Source organism: Centroberyx affinis, unplaced genomic scaffold, assembly GCF_046629955.1.
Source record: "Centroberyx affinis isolate AG114_WGS23_722 - 3 ecotype Tasmania unplaced genomic scaffold, CSIRO-AGI_Caff_v1 ptg000359l_1, whole genome shotgun sequence".
NCBI lineage: Eukaryota > Metazoa > Chordata > Actinopteri > Beryciformes > Berycidae > Centroberyx > Centroberyx affinis.
The window spans coordinates 3,765-22,147 of record NW_027279030.1 but is presented as its reverse complement, the minus strand read 5'-3'; the positions used below and the strand labels follow the sequence as shown (position 1 = coordinate 22,147).

The following is an 18,383-nucleotide window of genomic DNA, read 5'->3' as shown; positions in this document are numbered from 1 at the left end:
AGCAGTTCAAGTACAATATAATACAATAAGTGCGATACAACACGGTGGTAGGTTGGCAACTGCAATTTATTATGTACAAACGTGAATCAGCAAAATGATAACAGAAAAATGACATACTTCCAAAGCACAAATGGTTGAATCTTCTCAAACAAACACAGAGACATAATGAACAGATGCAGACATATCTGCAACACTGTCCCCTGTACAAATGTATCTCTCTCTTGCTGTCTCTCTCTCATACACACACACACGCACACTAAACTGACAGTTAATTGGCCTAAGAGCAATGCAGGTGTGTGTTTGTGAGTAGTGTATCTTCAACCAGTAGTGAAGCACTATGGAGCAGTGCACAGCAGCTAGACTAATGAGACTGGGCAATGCTAGAGAAGTACTCCAACATGTCTTGAATGGTAAACTCCATAGTGATTCCAGATCCAGGATAGCAACGGCCAATCAAACCTTCAAAGTGTTTGTACTGACGGATGAACTCATCTTGCATGGAGTGCCATACCACCTGGTGGCGTAAAAAGAAAGTGCAACAATTCAGAGAAGGGGAATGTGACAACACTGATCAGCTGAGCAGGTTATGCACATGCACTGACATTTTTTTGTCTTTTCTTCTCTCTCTCACCTGTAGCAGACTCTCTTCTTCACACAGGTGTTTGTCCACTTTCTTGTAAAGGTTGTCAAGCCCCTTTTTCACCTCCTTGCCTGGGTATTCTTTGATAACTTTACGTAGTTCTTGTTTGTTAAAGGCCAGCTGATAGCTCACCTCTTCCTCACGAACCCCCTGTGCCACACGCGCCTCAACTCCTTCAAAGAAATGCTGCAAACGAGAGAGAAAACAGTTTATTTATAATGCACCGAATACAACTCCTGAACCTCTCATTAAATGGTCAGATCCTGCATTCGTGTCCATGAAAATGATATAATATTGGTGACAACTATAAATGATACTCATTCTTACATTGAGCTTCTCCAGAGGCTGGCCCAGAGAGTTGATGACATAGGACTGCAGATGGTCTGTGTACTTGTGCTTGGCCTCTCGCCTCTCTGCCTCCAGGCAGGAGATCTTCAGACGTGACAGAGTAGAGAAGATGTGGTGGAAATTCTCCATCATCACAACATCCCGCGGCGTCTTCTGGCTTTCATTGGCTACTTTCTCCACTGAGGACACAAGTCAATCGATATTCAGAGCACTGGTTTTAAGCATCACATATTACTCTTTATTAAATAGCACATAACCTAGAGCCAATCAGTTTATTTTGGCTGACTAATGGTCTCACCATTCATGAAGACAGCTCTGATGAGTTTGACATAAGCCTTATCCAGGTCCCCTCGGCGCTCGGCATTACGGAAGATCGTTTCAGCCAGCTCAGCAAACTCCTCAAACCCAGTAACAAAAGACAGGATTCCCACCTTGCTTTTCTTGGAAATCTTCACTTCCTCCATCTGTCTGATCTGACCAGACTGAGAGGGAAAAAGAGAAGGAAGCTTCTTAAACCCATCACAAAATATACATAAGCGGGTCCAACTGAGATAGACCATACTTTAATTAGGGATGTGATCACAAACATTAAAAGCAGGAAGAAGCAACAACACAGAATCTTCCATTAAAATGTCAAAAAACAAAACAAAATATAAAAATCATGTCATTGTTCTACTCACAATGCATTTGTCAAAGTTCCTCTTGACAGTAACCAGCACATTTCCCAGAGTGGTGCTGAGGTAAGAGGCAGGGTCAACATTCTCAGCTGTCCACACATGGTGACTCATCTTCACCAGCATGTAGAGAGAATGGAAGCTGTCAATCTTGTCACCCAGGGCAATGAGACTGTTGAGCTCTGTCTCAATGCTCTGGAAGATTTTATTCATCATCAGCCGCACCATGTCTTTTCTGGAGCGATGAAAAGAGATGAAGAAGAAAAGGAGGTGGGAAAGGTGCAAGAACAATGAAGGGCAGTGAAACGGTGACAAAAGGAGGGAGGGGAGCCCTAAATACAGACAAGTGTTCTTGTTGTAATGTGACTGGTGGTGCTGGGTGATATTTGGAGCAGAATTGTTACCAGGAGATGTGCGACTACTCACTCTGATGACATGGAGTGTCTGTGTTCAGCCTGAGGAGGCATTCTAGACGGCAACGCTCCATCTGCATCCTCCATTTCTGGCTGTCAGGGGAACAGAGATCAAACATGAGAAATATAAACAAACCTCTGCAGACAACTAGACATATAAATCACTGAAGCTGTGACCGAAAACAACCTCAGTGTCTGTTATTGCTGCGTTGTTTTTTTAAGTTTCATGCCAGAAAAATGTCTTGATTTCAGCAGCCGACGTATATGACTACAACTATTGAAGTGATTACTTCATTTCATGTGTGACTAGTGACTACAATTCTGCAGGTGGCACACCGTATGATCTTTCTGTCACAGCTGTTTTTACGTGACCACAGATTTACCTGAGCAAGAGGGGGTGTGACTGTCGGGTGCTGCTGCAGCTTGAAGAACTTGCTGATGAAGTCTTGTTCTGCTAGACACAGCGGCTCCAGCTCACTGAGGACCTGCTCAAATATCTGCAGAGAGAAATCCACTCCATTCAATGAATCAGTATACATCAATACACATACACATACCCTCACAGCTCTATTTGCATACTGCATCTGGAAGGAAAACTGCATCTGGAAGGAAAAAAAGGTATACAGGCAGTATTGTAAACTAGAATTTAAAGGATGTGAATCTCTGGCAGTGTCACCTTATCAAACTTGGTCCTGTCAGCTACGTCGAGGTCAGAGGCCGACATGTTGCCCATGTCCAGCAGTGAGGAAGACTGGGAACGCCTGCTGTTGGAGCCCTGCACTGTCAGCTTGTTCAGGCTTGAGGTAGAGCCTGTCAGCTTCCCAGAGCTGCCATGCAGGCCTGGGACAGCACAAGGAATATGGTGTGATTGAAAGTATTTACACAAATCTCTGGAATATCATTCAAACCTTAGACCTCGGGAAGTCAATTTTGACACTGCATTCAGAGGAGTCATTGTCAAAGATAAAGCGCATATCAATGGTTAGCTTTTTTTAGGCATTTATCATAGAATCTGGATATGGTACAATGCATTCAGCTGTATTGTGAACAAAGATAAAGCACAAGCCTAAAAGGACATGGCGGGGTAAGGGTACACAGGGCTAAAAGTTGTCTATATGGAGGAGCAAGGGAATCTTGAGCAAAGGATTCCTTAAAGTGCAGTTATATGAGACACAGTAGTAAGGAGCAGCGTGGGTAATCGACAGTGGAATTGCCCTATCCAAGTGTGATACTTACTTTCTGTTTCCTGTTTGAGTGCACTCTCTTTCCGCGGAAGCGTGGCTGGCAGCCAGTTAGAAAGGCAGGCATCAAAGACAGAGATAGGTTAGGCTTAAAACATGCAGCATGGGGAGGGGGTGAGGCTAGATGTTAGATGTACCACGTTACATACGCTGACGTGCACTGCAGTGGCTTAGGTATGCCAGTAGCCTGGTCGATCCTTCGGAAAACAAATTCTTATTTTGTTTTCAGAAGGACAAGGTAATACAGAATGCAGAAAGCAGAGTTCTATAATTTTGCCAAAACCAAAGCTCAACCAAGAGTTCTATTCAGCTTTTAAATAATACTCAACTGAGTAAAGAATTGGGTTTGTAATGCCCTCTTACAAAAAGCAAATGAAGCATCCTCAAAGGGTTAAACAAGAAGTAGGACATACATAAGTTGTGGGCCACACTTAGATGGAAAAAGATGTACAGGTGTTTTTTGAGGCCACTAAACAGGTATGATGCAGAGTGGCCTCATTTGCTATAATTTGTACATACATAATATATCAAGTTTGCTACAAGTAGTGTGTTATATATGATGGACAAAATAATCTGGAGATGCAGTGTGAGTCATGTTTTTCTACGTTCAACAGATTGAGCATGTTACCTCATAGAACTCTGAACTTAATTAAACAGGTATAGACAGGTATACACTGACTACAGACAAACATTACAGTCAACTACATGTTACCAAAAAAACAGATATTACTGAAATCGCCCAACCACACATCATGACATTTAATGAGGAAGACAATAGTCATAGTCAAAAACATGTTTTGTATCCATGCGCTAATAGTTCTTTAACTCATAGGTCTTACCAAACTTGCCCTTCGCCTCCTTGGTTGTACCCGCCATCTTTATTTTGGCAACCTCGAAGAAATCTTTGATTTCTCGTTCATATAATCTGGTCATATAGTCAACATAGGTCTAAAAAAAGAGAAAAAATGTGTTCAGATTTTAAGCTGTCAGCTGATGCGACATACCATGTCTTTGAATTGTTTCTCTCAGATAAAAGCACTGACCCTTGACAGGCCCTCGTATTTCTCCCTGTGGGTGTTCTTCAGCCACTCCATGAGCTTGGCGTAGCGCAGCAGGTCCCTGTGGAGCGGGCTGTGTTTGGGCAGGGTCAGCTCAGCTGTGTGCTGGGACAGGGTGGAGCTCTGGTCATGGCCCTGAACAACAGAGTGGCGAGAGACAATCAATACTCAATTAACACTATATTAAAAAGTACACACAAACCTACTGCACACTCCCATTCCAACTTCCTGTATACACACACACACACAACACATGAAGAGGCTTTGTCTTGCTTCCTATCACACTTACGTGGATAGGGGCTATAAAAATGGTTACCCAAAACTACCATCAAGTCAGATGTTAGTGAGATAAACAGTTGCAGATATTTATAACCAAACTCCAACACTTCAACAACTCAACTAATTGACAAGCTTAAGTCTGTGAAAAATATAAAAACTCTTATTGCCATACTGATATGCTCCTCAGTTCCTCTCAGTGTCATCTTGTTCACTCTACTGGCACTGCTACCAGACATGCACGCAGAGCAGACAGGCATAGGATTTTATGACATGGTACCTTTTGCAACAAAAAGGCATGTTAGCACCCAAAAACAAAAAGCACTGAGCCAGAGTGCAGACATTTGGTGAAGGAGGAGAAAGATGGTCAGCGTCTCTTTGGCTTTGAGATCAGATGAGAGATAGGTGCGTGAAGAAGTTAGGAACATATCCCATGCAATCAATAATGCGCTTTGGTGGAAGGCTAGGGGTGCTTGAATTAATGACATGTAAGTTGGGGTGAGGTGGGAGAGGTCAAACGTTAGGATAGAGGGGGCGAGTGGGGGTTGCTGTGAGGGTACTCACTGGAAGTGACAGACAGGAGGACCTATAGAACTGAGGGATGGTCATTTTGAAGTGACTGAAGTGGTTGAACTGACACAGAGACAGAGAGCAGAGTGGGATGATTCAAAGTGAGCCACACAGAGTCACGAATAGAAGGGACAGAACAGGAAGGAAACAGCACAAGAAAGCACAGGAAGAGGATCAGAGCTAACCAGGAAGTCGATGAGGAGAGAGAGAGAGCCTGGCAAAAAACAGGAAAGACTGCGGCCCTCCATGAAGCTGCAGATTAATGCGCAGATTAATGCGCATACTCACGTCGGCAAGGTGCATGCTCACGACAACACAAGGTTGAGTCTGCCTCTTAAATCTGCTGACGCATGTAATTCCTGCTCTCTCTCTTTGCTGTTACTCTACTGTAGCATTCAGTTGAGTAAAATGCCAGAAAGCTGTGCTGTAGTTTCAGAGTCTTCGCCAGACAACATACGCTAAAACATTTCCTACAAATATACAAAATAAAAGTGTAGTAGTACAAAAGTGTAGTGTATAGTCTGTTTACTACCAGTATGCTCAGTATGGCTAATGCTTTTATAGATGATTTATAGATCCATTTTTGTAGATATTTATTGCACTAAGGACAAATGGTCTTATAGCAGGCTTTCCTTCTTTAAATCTAAAAACCAGGAAGGACACAAACATTTGTGAACAAATACACAACTTCATACTGCTCTGTTACATTTACAATGAGTCACAAACTGTAGTATTGTACACATCAGAAATGGCTTGTACAACTATTACGACTAGTATTACAATTACTACAATTTTATGATGTTGAGATTGTCAGTAATCAGATTCTAGGGTTCCAATGTTTCAATACAATCTACCCTAAAATGGTATTCATGAATAACCACCGACCAATTCTGCAACTTGGAAAGTAGTGTTAATATACTCTTTACTATTTGATTGAAAGCATGTGAATGAGTGTTAACATAGAGTGTGTGTGTGTGTGTGTGTGTATGTGTGCTACCTGGTGAACAAACACATTGTTGAGGTGATTGGTGAGGCGGCGGGCAAAGGTGTCTCTCAGCTCACTGAAGAGGTGCTGTTGCTGTTTCACAGCCATCAGCTTGTCATGGCCTATGATAGGAAAATGATTAAAAGTTAATATCCAGATTAGTCACATCACAAGATGTGTAATCTATGTGATCTAATCACTTAAAATAGGATTTATGTCTGTGGCTCTCAACCTTTTTAGCCTGCAACACCTAAAAATGACACCTATCCACAAGCCTGGACATGCACAGAAAGGTTAACTTCGAAACCAAAGTATGAATTTTATTTTCCACAGTCAGGCCATTTAATTTGATTAATTAAATCATCATACATTTCCATCATATAAATCCACACCAAGATTATTTTGCAACTCGTTGTAGGTGCTAACCACCAGGCTGAGAAGGAACAACTGATTTAGTTGATCAAATAACACTGTTCAGTGTCTGTCAATGATGTTGTCTTGAAAAAAAGGAAAAATGGACCTACAAAAAACTGCCTGTGTAAACCCACCTGGTCGGAGCGCCACATTCATGCACTGCAGAAGAGCTTCAGAGGCGTTGATGCAGGCCTCGATACCTTTAGGGGAGGTCAGGTCTCCATCCTGCAAGGCTCTGATGTGTCCCTTTGACAAGTCCATGTAGTTCTGATTAAGGAAAGACACAGTCATCAAACAAAACCTGAAAATCCAGTAATAAAATCAGTATTCATCCTACAGTTGCTTTAGAAATTATTGATGATGGGCTTTTAACAGTGCAGGTTTCAAAGAGAATGAGAACATTTTACAGATATTTCAATGCTTAAAATCTTACAAACGGGATCTTTATAATTCATGCCTCTATTTTCATTCTTCTTTGATAGAATAGAGTACTAGAGTCCACTCCATTTGCTACTTCTTTTGAGCAAATGGAACTGCAATAACTGTGAACTGAGTCCCATACTAAGGTACTTGATTCAGAGAACATAGGAAGGGTTCAAATGTGTTCCTAACCACTAGGAACTGGATCTCATCCAGCAGTTTGCCATTGTTGGTGTTGCTGATCTGGATGAGGCGGTTGCTCTGGGAGATCTGGTCCATCTGCTCCTTGACGCTCTGGAGCATCTCCTCATAGCTGCTCAACTTGCCCTCGATGGTGTCGACCTCGCCCAGGGCCTCGTCCAGCAGCTGCATCAGGATGTTAACCTGCTTCTCTGACGCCATGATCGACTGGATATTGGCCTGGCAGTGAGAAAAGATGAAGTGTGTGTTAACGTGTTTTGCTTAGTGTGGTAAGAGGGGGTGGATTTGAGCGTTGGTCAGAAGACAAACAGAGATGGGGATGAGTCCATCGAGGCAAAGAGGTTCACATGCTCTTAATTAAACCTCCCCTTTACACCCCTGTCTCAGTAGGTGCTGCATAATAAAACCTTGGACTGAGCCAGTGGACCAGAGACACTACACAACACACTTTGTGAAAAGCAGCCTTTAAGACTTACACATCACCAGAAGGCTGCTTCCAGTGTCCATTCTTGTCACAAATATTGTGTCATCACATTTAGGCAGCTCACAAGCCAATTCCTAACACACAGTGACTGAAGTTGCTTCACTCACCCCATCTAAAACCTGCAACTCCCTGGAGAGCTTTTCTGCAAAGGCCTCAGCGTTGGAGATGGCGTACTCGCACACCTCCATCATGCTCTCAATGTCCTGCTCTTCACGGGCGTTCAGCTCCTGGTAGTCATCCAGAGCATCCTCGTCGCCCCCGGCAACACTCTGGCTCTCACCACTTGGCACAGACTCTAATCCCACCAGGAGAAATGGAAAGGAGTGGTTGAGAAGTGCACACCGATATATAATTATTGTGCATGTGCCAGACACAAGCACAAATACAAACCTCAGTTCAAGACACATTATATACAAACACTGTCATTGCATTTTCAAAAACATTTAGTTTCATACACCTCTCCTAAGGACAATAACAGACAAACATACATTCAGTAATAGGGATGGGCATTTACAGACTTAATTGATCAATTACATTTTTACAAAGGAGTACACCATTTTAGATTAACCATTTAATAAAACACATTTTTAATAAGTAATAAAATAATGTATTTATTTACCACCAGGACGGTGAGGAGTGATGTAAATGTAACATGAATAGGAGGCCAAAGTACACCTAATTTAATGTCTTGTGCTTACAAATTGCAGCCTGTATAACCCTAACCCATAACAGCAAAAATCATCTTCTGTAGTAGCAAGAGGTAGTTTAGAAAAAAAAGAAACAGCTTTTATCAGCCAACTTTACCTGCCTACATCTATTCTGGCTAATTATCAACTTTTTAAATGACTGCTAGGCCACTGTAAAACAATATCCCACCAGGATTGCTTATGACTCATTTTAATACACTTGTGCAACTCCAACAAGGGGACAAACATAGGGAACAGCCAGAAGAGTTTTCTGAAATAAGGACAAATTATTTGGCTCTGCACCAATTCAGAATGTGGGCAAAATGTTTGAATTAGGGTCAAATTAGATAGAGAAGGGCGCCCCAGTGGCTCAACGAGTTGAGCACGTACCATAAGGCTCAGTCCTTCGAATCCGGCCCACGCTCATTTGCTGCATGTCCTCCCCTCTCTCTCTCCCATACCTTTCTGTCTCTCTCTCTCACACTATCTCTGTCTAATAAAGCATAAAATGCCTAAAATAAATCTTAAAAAAAAAAAAAAATTAGATAGAGAAAGGATGAACATATGTCAACAAATAATTCTATGAATGAATGTAAAACAAGCTATCAATGAGGTCATATCTTGAGCTAAACATGTGTTATGATTATTAAAAAGATCAATGATTCATGCCCATCCCTATTCAGTGACTTCGGAGCCAAATTCAAAGAACAGCAACAGCTTTCAGGGATGTGCGAGTCTATAATGAGAATGGTGGTTTGATATAATGAGAATAAATGGAGAGGAATGAGGGGGGAAAGTTAAGTCCTACCAACCTTCCGCTTTAGGAAGTTCTGGCCAGAGAAAGTTTAAGAGAGAAAAGTGAGAATAAAGAAGAGTTTAGCCACAGAAAGCCATACCACAAATCAGGACACAACGAAGAAGCAGAATATTTGGTCTCTACACATGCTATTAATAAAAAATAACAGACAGAATTGTTCTATCTGTTAAGTGAATATTTAGGCAAGACAATCGACAAAAAAATATTCTTTGGTAAAGTGAGTAAACCTACAGCCAGTAAAGATTTTCATTTCTGAAGTAATTAAGAATACCTAAAACAGGAACAACACAGGTTGAGGTCAAGAGATTTGGTTTAGGAGAAAAAGACACGCCTTTAAACAAACACAGTCAAATAAACAAGCATGCACTTTCTCAGTCAGTCACAGGGTGGCTGAGGATAGAGTGTGTCCATACCTTCCAGTAGCTGAGAACTGACATTCACAAACTCCACCTTCTTCCTCAAGTATCGCTGGTTCAGCTTCCAAATGCAGGAGATGAAGGAGTTCTTCTCAGCTGTGCTGCTGGCCACCCACCGGTACACCTTCTCAAAATGAAGGTCAAATTCAGGGTTTTCCTAAACCGTGAAGAGTAAAGTAGAGAACATATGAGTACTGAATGAGGGAGAAAGAGGACTTTGATAACAAATGAACAGGACAGAAGGACAAAGATAGAAGAATATACTAGTATTTATAAATTCAGAAAGAAAAATGGTCGGTCAACTGTTACCACTGCCTATCACACAACAGTCAGGTTACATATATTTGGCCAGTAAATTATAGGGCCAATGTTTGTTATATGAGCACGATGTCTCTGACCTTGCTTGCATCTTTGGCATCTACTTCTGCCAGGTCCCGAAGCTCCCAGGCCACTTGACGCTTGTAAAAGTCCCCTTTATCTGACTTTTTCACTTTTACCACTTTAACCTGGACAGGCCTCTCTGTTGTAACTAGAATAGAGAAAGCAGAACAACTTGAAAACATGTTAAAATTCTCATGAAATCACTTATCACACTCACCATCATTTTCTATAACATAAACTATACTTGAATACCAAGACAGATCTTTATTCACACTGGGACCTCAACGTCTTGCACAAGTCCTCTATGTTTAATGTTTTGTGTGATGATTCCTACCCGTTGCACACAGGAAACAGTTCTTCTTTTTCTTCCCTGCCTTGCAGACATTAACAATGCTGAGGAGACGCTCATCGTTGGGTGTGAAGATGTCCCTCTGGAGAGCATGCTTGATGGCTGTCATGGTGGATGCTGTGACACAGATCATAACGTTAATTATTGTGATCATAACAGATAAACACCCATTATAAAGCTAAATGACTAGTCATACCCCCAACAGTGTTTGCTACACCGGCATCAGGTAACTAACTTGAAGTAAAAACCCATCTAGAGATATTTTAGTTTAAAAATCTGGAGTGAATGTCCAATATAATAGCACAAATCAGCCAAATCCACCGTCACTGGAGCAGCACCAGTGTTTGACTTTTGATAACACCCAGATTAGAGCCATTGTTCTTTGGTTTGTAGCTCTGGGGCAGAGTTGCTCATATTGGAAAATATTTTTGGACATGAATAACACAGCTAACGGTATGTGAGTTCTATTTTCGGGTGTCCTTCCGCTTTACTTGCCGTCGACAGTAGTACAAAGTGACCACGAAAACCCACTAGGTCTTACCCTTTTAGTGTTGAGGGTGTTACTAAAAGTAATGCCGCTGCTGCCGCAGCCGCCCAGAGGTCCTTCCCAAAGAAATGTCATCACAGCTGCCCTGACTGATGTCCCCTGACGTTAGCTGGCTTTCTGCTAACGTTACTGCTAGCTTGGTAGCTAATGTTACCTGTACGGGACACGTAACCAATGTGTCTAAATCAGCTAATGAATCAACTAAATCACTGCCATTTTCTAGGTAAGGTCATTATATCAATGTTTTATTAAAAAAATCAGTCAAAACGTACTGTTACCTTATGTTAGCAATCCTCCTCCAGCCCTCTGCAAAACAACTGCCCTATCACTTCCTGTTCCCGATACATAAACGTCACGTGACACAGCGCTCCAGCAGCTGATTTACGTTTGAACAGTTTATTTCGCGAGTGACACCGTTTCTTGTATATTCAACAGTTTATTGAAGTCCACTGATCACGGATCTGTAGACAAACAGACAACTCTTGTTTTTCTTCACTGAGCAAAATAAAGCGTAACCGGGAAATACATGGTGTGTAGGCAGCTGTACTATTTCAAATGTCACATGCATTTCCATTACCATTTCTTTTTCATATTGGTGGCTGAAAAGTGTCAAGGCGACCTTTTCTCTAACCGGCAGTTCTCACGCTACCTAGTCTCTCCCTGTGCACTTCTCTGTTTTGATGCTTCTGCTGCTACTACTACAACCACTATTACTATTAGTACTAGGCATACTCTAACTAATAGTAATACTACTACTAATACTAGGCTGCTACTACTGCTACTACAACCACCGTCACTGGGCCACTTTTTTACTGAAATTATGCCATACACGACCTTTTTACAACACCAGGTGGCATTGTTAATCCATATAACAGTTTACAGGTCACACACACACACACACACACACACACACACACACACACACACACACACACCTGTCCCACTTCACCAAAGGTAAATACAAATTAAAACGCAGTGCCCTATTCTGCTGAGCCTACTTTGTGAGTGTAAAAAGAGAGAACGACATAATGAGATAGATATCCTAAATCCAGAATTAACAAGTGATCTAAAGATGATTCCTTGGGGTACAATGTCTTCTTTGAGGTTATTGGCTCTGCATTACGCAGCTGGTGAATGTTTTCCTTGCACTGTCATCAGTAGTTACATTCACGGGTGTGACGTAAGATCCCAAAGAGATGGCACTTCCACAGAAATATTTCAAAACAGACATCAAAATTTAGCACAATTGAATATTTGTTCATAGACCTTCACAGATCTTTCTCTTTCAGTTATCACACCACAACATGGAATCTACCTTAGATATGTTATTTCTGGTTTATTATTATTATTATTATTATTATTATTATTATTATTATTATTAGTGTAGTAGTAGTATTTCTTCATTAGAGGATTAACATGCAGATCATAAGAAGTCAGCATACATCCTATTACTAGGCAAACAAAATAGGAGTGTGTAGAATCAGACTGCAGGTCTCTGAAGTGTCTTTTAGTGTGGCTCAGTCATGTTCACTTGTTTCTCATCTTAAACATCCCTGGGTATTATTGTCTTCCCTCCACTATTTGGAAAAGACAGCTGTTTTCTGTTCATATATATTTTTGTTGTTGGTAATTTGATGTTGTAGAGACATATTGAGTTGCATCCCACAGGATTCATTTGAGAGCAAAGTTATTGCTTTAATATGGACATAAACAGAGAGTATATTAGCTTTTGCCTTCAGAGAAAGTGGTGGAGCAGTTTCCGTTCAGCAAGTGCTTTGAATTGCATTGAACCGTATAGCTCATTTTGAATGGCAAAACGTGTGATATCAACATTTACAATAGATTAAAATGGACCTTCTTTTAAAGCGAAAATTCACCCTCAACAGAATTTACACATGTATGTTATTTTTTGATTAATTAATATTTTTAAACATGAAGAACTCTCATCAACACAACCAATACTTTAAAATATGATATCATCAAAAGATATGGGACTCACAATGACTTCTGTGGAATTTTACCCATAAATGAGTTTTATTTCATGTCAGTTTTGACCTTATGTGCTTATACCCATGAATGCTACAATTTCAAATATATATTTCATCCTAATGTAAATATTTTGTGGCTTCTACAACCATCTCCTATGAAAAAGGTTGACGTGCTGCATGTATTTGGACCATTATGTTTGTGGAAATAAGATCCTTTTTCAGTCCAACATGTGTAATGTACATCAAGACATCACACACTCACACACATCCCATATACACACACAAATCACAAACACACACTACCATTAGCTTTTCTCAACGTTTCTGTTATGCCACATGTTGTGCTTTCCTGTAGTCATGATTCACCCACTGTTTCTGCTATTTCGGCGCTTACTGTCCATATATTTATATATTTTGTGAATGTCAAAGGTCTGTAGTCTGTGCTCACGTAGATGTTCTTTCAAAAGAGCGATGTATTGACACAAAAACAATAACCTCAAGCCGGTTTGATTGCAATCAATGCAGAACAGCCTAGCCTTTGGCAAAGTGTGAATGCAACATTAAGGATATGTGTTAAAATCACCATGGCCTGCTCACAGCCATCTCAGAGGATGAGCAGAAAGTCACCACAGTCGATTGCAGCGCACCTCAGTGGGTGAGAGGTGTTCCCACTAAATGAACTTGTTGTGTCAGGAGGGCACTACGCTGATGAGGGAGCCCCTGCGACATGCATAGCCAATGACGTGCAGATGTGACTTGAAAAATAAAAGGGCTTTTTACACCGGTAGTGCAGCGTCGGGGGAAAATGATTGCATCTGTGTAATCTGCATTGACATTCACACTGCTGATGACAGGCTGACAGCCTTTCTATTTCTGATTGGCATCAGGAATGTTTGAGTTGCTATCAGGTTGGCATTTTGTGTAGCCCTTTAATATGCTTCAAGAACCACAACCTAATGCATCATCAATTTAGTTTTATATCCATGTGTGGTGTTTTGTCAATATGGCAAACCAGATGATTACAATCATAATTGATAACTATACACATGGATAATTCTCTATACAGACAGACAGATGGACTGTAGAGGAAGTTCTTTGAGTTGATTTTGCTGATATAATTGTTGAGGAGAGAGGTTTTACATTTTTGAGCCTCTAAAATGTGACTCCAAAAAAGCAAACTGAAACAAACAAGAAATCTCTTCAAATATATGTTCAGTCAAGAGTCCTCCTGTCACTCTTATGGTAACTGTCTCTTGACTCCCTCTCTGCAGGAGTGTGCAGACTTTCACAGTTGAATTGTGTTGTGGAAGAAGTAGATTAATTTAGTGACACCTGACTCTGCGACAGTGTACACAACCCTGTGCAGGAGCTCTTATAGACAACACAATGCCCAATGGCTTGTGGAAACTTATGTGAACGCATGCCCCACTTTTGTAACCTGATCCCAAGGTGAGGTCTTCACTCCTCATGGCCAAATTACATATAAAGAAGAACATCCTGGCCTCCAAACTGAAGTGAACATGAGAGCTGCCATTATGTGAGCAATTCTCTGTGTAGAGCTCTTTGGTTGTTAGGATGGCTGATCATGTGTGTGATTTTGTTTTAAAGTAATCATGTAATTTGAAGTGTGTGTGCATGTATATGCGTGCACTTGCAAGTATGCTTGCCCGTGTGTGTGTGAGAGATAGAGACAGAGAAAGAGAAAGAGAGGAAGAGAGAGAGAATTATTTGAAATGAATATGAAGACAAAAATGAATACAAACTGCTGACATCCCTTGGGGAGGTAGAAAAGATGATGATAAGCAATTAGCTGAGCATAAAATCAGATCTGAAAAAGAGTAACACATTCAGAATATGAAAGTGTAATTTGTGTTGCTACTCATGGCTTCAGCTGGTGATTAGAGAAAATGTTGGCTGTTTATATTAATCTTCCTGCCACACTATAAGGGACATGGGTCTTTTATCAGCCATGGTGGGCTTTACACACCTCTCATTGTTGCTATATTTTTTTTCCAAATGTATTTTTCTCCAGAGAACCTCTTTATCTCTTTTTTCATTTGAGTGCCTTAAAGCTACTTTGTGTATTTGCGCATATAGCCAGAATTTGAAACAACAAATTGTCTCCTAATATATACATAACCTGGAGCAAGTTATTATCTTTGACCAGTCTCCAGCTTGTCCGGGATTTGAAGTGGAGCCAAACAAAGAGACCATATTTCCCCAATTTCAGCATCTCTCTGATTTTAAGATTTTACTGATCATGTTTAAAGCACGGCTCGGTCTGGCCTCTAGCTACATTACAGACTTGTTAGTTCTGTGTGATCCTGAGGCTGAGCCCTCCTCACTGTCCCCCAGGCTAAACTCATGACCAAGCTAAAGATTATTGTTCTTTTGAGACCATCAAGGCCCCCAAACTGTGGAACACCCCTTCCTGAGGAACTTAAGGCCCATCCACATCTGGAATGATAACTATAAAGATAACTATAACTGTAAAAAGATTTAAATTGTTCTAAGGAAATAGAGTGTCTGTGTTCCCACTACAAGTAAAGTATAAGTAAAAAATTAACTAAGCTAAGTATAAAAACATCCAAAATGTTAACTAGAACAACATTTTTGGTTCGATCTCAGAACGATTTTTTGGAGGCAAAAAGTACAAATCAGTAGACCTTCGTCAGGTATCTGGGAGGCAGAGACAACAAAACATTTTCAACCAATCAAATTAAAGTTGTAAGAAAGGAGGGGGGATGCTGATGTTTGCTGAGGAATTTATCACAGATCTTGAGCAACAATGCATCATTATAGTTTATAGTTATCTTTATTGCTACAGATGTGAATGGGCCTGTAGGCTTGCAAATTCACGATCAGTGAATTTGCAAGCACATCTTGAAAAGCTTTGATGTAATTGTTTTTGATCTTGATGTTGATGTTAATGGGGTTTTTTTAAAATCTCATTTCATTTTACCATTTGTTTATTCTTCTTTGAGCCTGTTTTCTTTTGATTGTGCTTCCTATTTTTAACTCCTCATTATGTATTTTAGCTCTTTTTGTTTTATGCCTGTCTGTAAAGCACTTTGTAAATTCTGCTTTTAGATAAATGCTATGTAAATGCAGTTATTATTATTATTAACCGTGTACAACAACAATAACAATGCTGAAGAAAGCTGGAGCATTAAGTCTGAGAAATGTCTTTACTGTAAAACTGACTGAACTTCAGATTTATACACAAGGACACAAGGATGGGGTGAAAGCATCTTTGTGAGAGCTAAACATTGTACATTTTAAATCATGATGAAGACATAACAGGACTGCTTGTGCTTGAATTGCATTCAGCGGGCTCCTTGTTCACATGGACAAAGGATTGTGAATATGCTGGGATAGAATGTAATATATAGCATAATGATACAATTTTATGATACTTATAATTATGTATTGTAACCTAATATGTCCCAATTACACCTCAATTCATGTAATATGAAGATTGTGTATCTCTGTTATGTGGCCCAGATGATGCAAAGTAGCATATTAAGAGTTAAGATTCAAAGCAGATCCTAGTAATTCTAAGTGAAAATGATCAGATTTATGACTATTATCTTCTTTAAATTTAGATTCCTCAATAGTTGTATGGCAGTTCCAAGATAATAATCCTTAATTATGCTATAACTCATGTAATATGAGTATAAGACCACAGATTTCTGTTATTGTGTGATCCAGATGGAACAATCTAAGCAGCATGTTAGGATTTATCCCAAGCTGAATCTAAACTATTTTCTATCTAATCTAAACTATTTTCACATTTATAACATCATTTTCAGATGCATAACACAATTTTTGCACTGATATTCTGCAATAGTTGAATGGCCAAACTTTAAACACAGAGACCATGATCATTAGTATTTATAGCAGGCCAAGGAGGGGTTTTTCCATTTCATGCACAAGATGGAAACAAAACGTTATTGCAGACACATGCAGGATGTCGGGACATGAGCCACATGCAGCTTTTTTCACTGATTGATTTACATGATTCCCAGAATTTGAAAATACAATAACATCAGAGGCTTGTCATATTTTATAAGGTTAAGCTGGATCACTTGTCCTACTCATTTTCTTCTTGTTTCCAATCATACACAGTCATGGGATAAAGATTTGAAAAAAAAAAAAATCTGTTTTGTCCATGTAGGATATGAATTAGCTTGTGTGTATCTGTTTCTGTATGTGATGTTAACGTATGTCAAGCTGGAGCATTGAAGTTGGAGAAGCATTTTTAATGTAAAGTTGATTGAACAGTAAACATTTACACATAGGACACAAGGATGGAAGCAAAGAAAAGTATGTGAGACCTAAAGATGTGAGAGAACTGTTTAAGCTTGGATTATTTGAATATTTCAACATAGACTTAACAGTTTTTATATTTCACATTCTCTATGTGGTTTAATTAATGTTTTTGTTTTTGCTGTGTCTGGGGTGAGACTGAAGATAAAGTTCCAACCTTGCCTGGTCTATTCTATTCTATTCTATTCTATTCTATTCTTAACACTATGGTACATGCATCATTTATAACAATAAAACAGCCATAAATGAGAAGCATCATTTATAAATAACTCTAAATAACAGGGTCTTCAAGGTGTGAGAGTGTGAAAACAGAGACAGTAACCTTCCCTCAGTACCTCTGGGGCTCAACTCAAACAAACCAATTAGGACAGTACATGCAAATGCCAGTCTTCTTCATAATCCAAAACTCTAAAGGTCATGACATTTCGACACTTCTCCAGAATAGTGGACCGAGGGGACCTTTCTCCGAGGTTTTCAGGAGCCAAGGAACACATCAAGAAACACATCAAGTCTAGCTAGCAACATGAAGTAACACTGTCATTACTGTATCTACTACTGTATCCATCTTGCCTCAAAGTGCCTATGAGAATACTGAGAAACAAAGCCTGTTTTTTGTGATATATTGTTGATTGAAAAATTGCTATGCCCGTTGACCTCCACCGGCTGGTCTTAATTTAATAAGGAAGATTGGGTGTGAGAGGATACAAGCCAGAAAGAGAGGGGGAAAGAGAAAGAGTGATTAGTGTAGGAGGAAGACAAGGGTGTGGATGAGTATGATCACTGGCTGGAATTGCCCGATTATCAATGCACTCCACTTGCTGTTACTGGTGCACTCAACCAAAGTCACATCAGGTCAAGATGACAAAGTTGTGATCCAGGCAGGAGTTTTGTTTTTGTAATCTGACAAGTGTGTCTGGTTCTCTCTGCGCTGCCCCAGCTGGTAGGGAATACAGCGACTTACAAATGGGCATTTCTTTGCGCAGTGATAAAGAGATTTCTCCAGGCCAGTTAATAAAGGTAATCACTCAGGACATTATCCTCTCAACAAGGTTTATTATCAGTATAAGTCTCTGAGCATGTACCACGGGACGGATGGTCTCTATCAAGTGTCAACCAAATCCAACAAGCACACACTGCAATGCAAAT

General features: G+C 40.2%; 1 protein-coding gene across 2 annotated transcripts; it reads right to left on the bottom strand.

Moving 5' to 3' along the window:
* Positions 1-56: 56 nt before the first annotated feature.
* Positions 57-11,259, bottom strand: exoc1 (exocyst complex component 1). 2 transcript variants are annotated; one of them, XM_071515560.1, is made up of 19 exons: positions 11,199-11,259; positions 10,359-10,490; positions 10,042-10,172; positions 9,641-9,800; positions 7,832-8,019; positions 7,232-7,459; positions 6,754-6,886; positions 6,218-6,327; positions 4,360-4,509; positions 4,156-4,264; positions 3,312-3,356; positions 2,752-2,915; positions 2,459-2,572; positions 2,089-2,168; positions 1,669-1,897; positions 1,287-1,470; positions 968-1,167; positions 632-826; positions 57-514 (listed from the first exon to the last, which is right to left on the bottom strand). In XM_071515560.1, the coding sequence occupies exons 2-19, from the start codon at positions 10,480-10,482 to the stop codon at positions 362-364; spliced, it is 2,697 nt and encodes an 898-aa protein (XP_071371661.1). In that variant the 5' UTR covers positions 10,483-10,490; positions 11,199-11,259; the 3' UTR covers positions 57-361. The 2 variants fall into 2 exon arrangements, with proteins under 2 accessions (XP_071371661.1, XP_071371662.1); XM_071515561.1 differs by lacking the exon at positions 3,312-3,356.
* Positions 11,260-18,383: the final 7,124 nt, after the last annotated feature.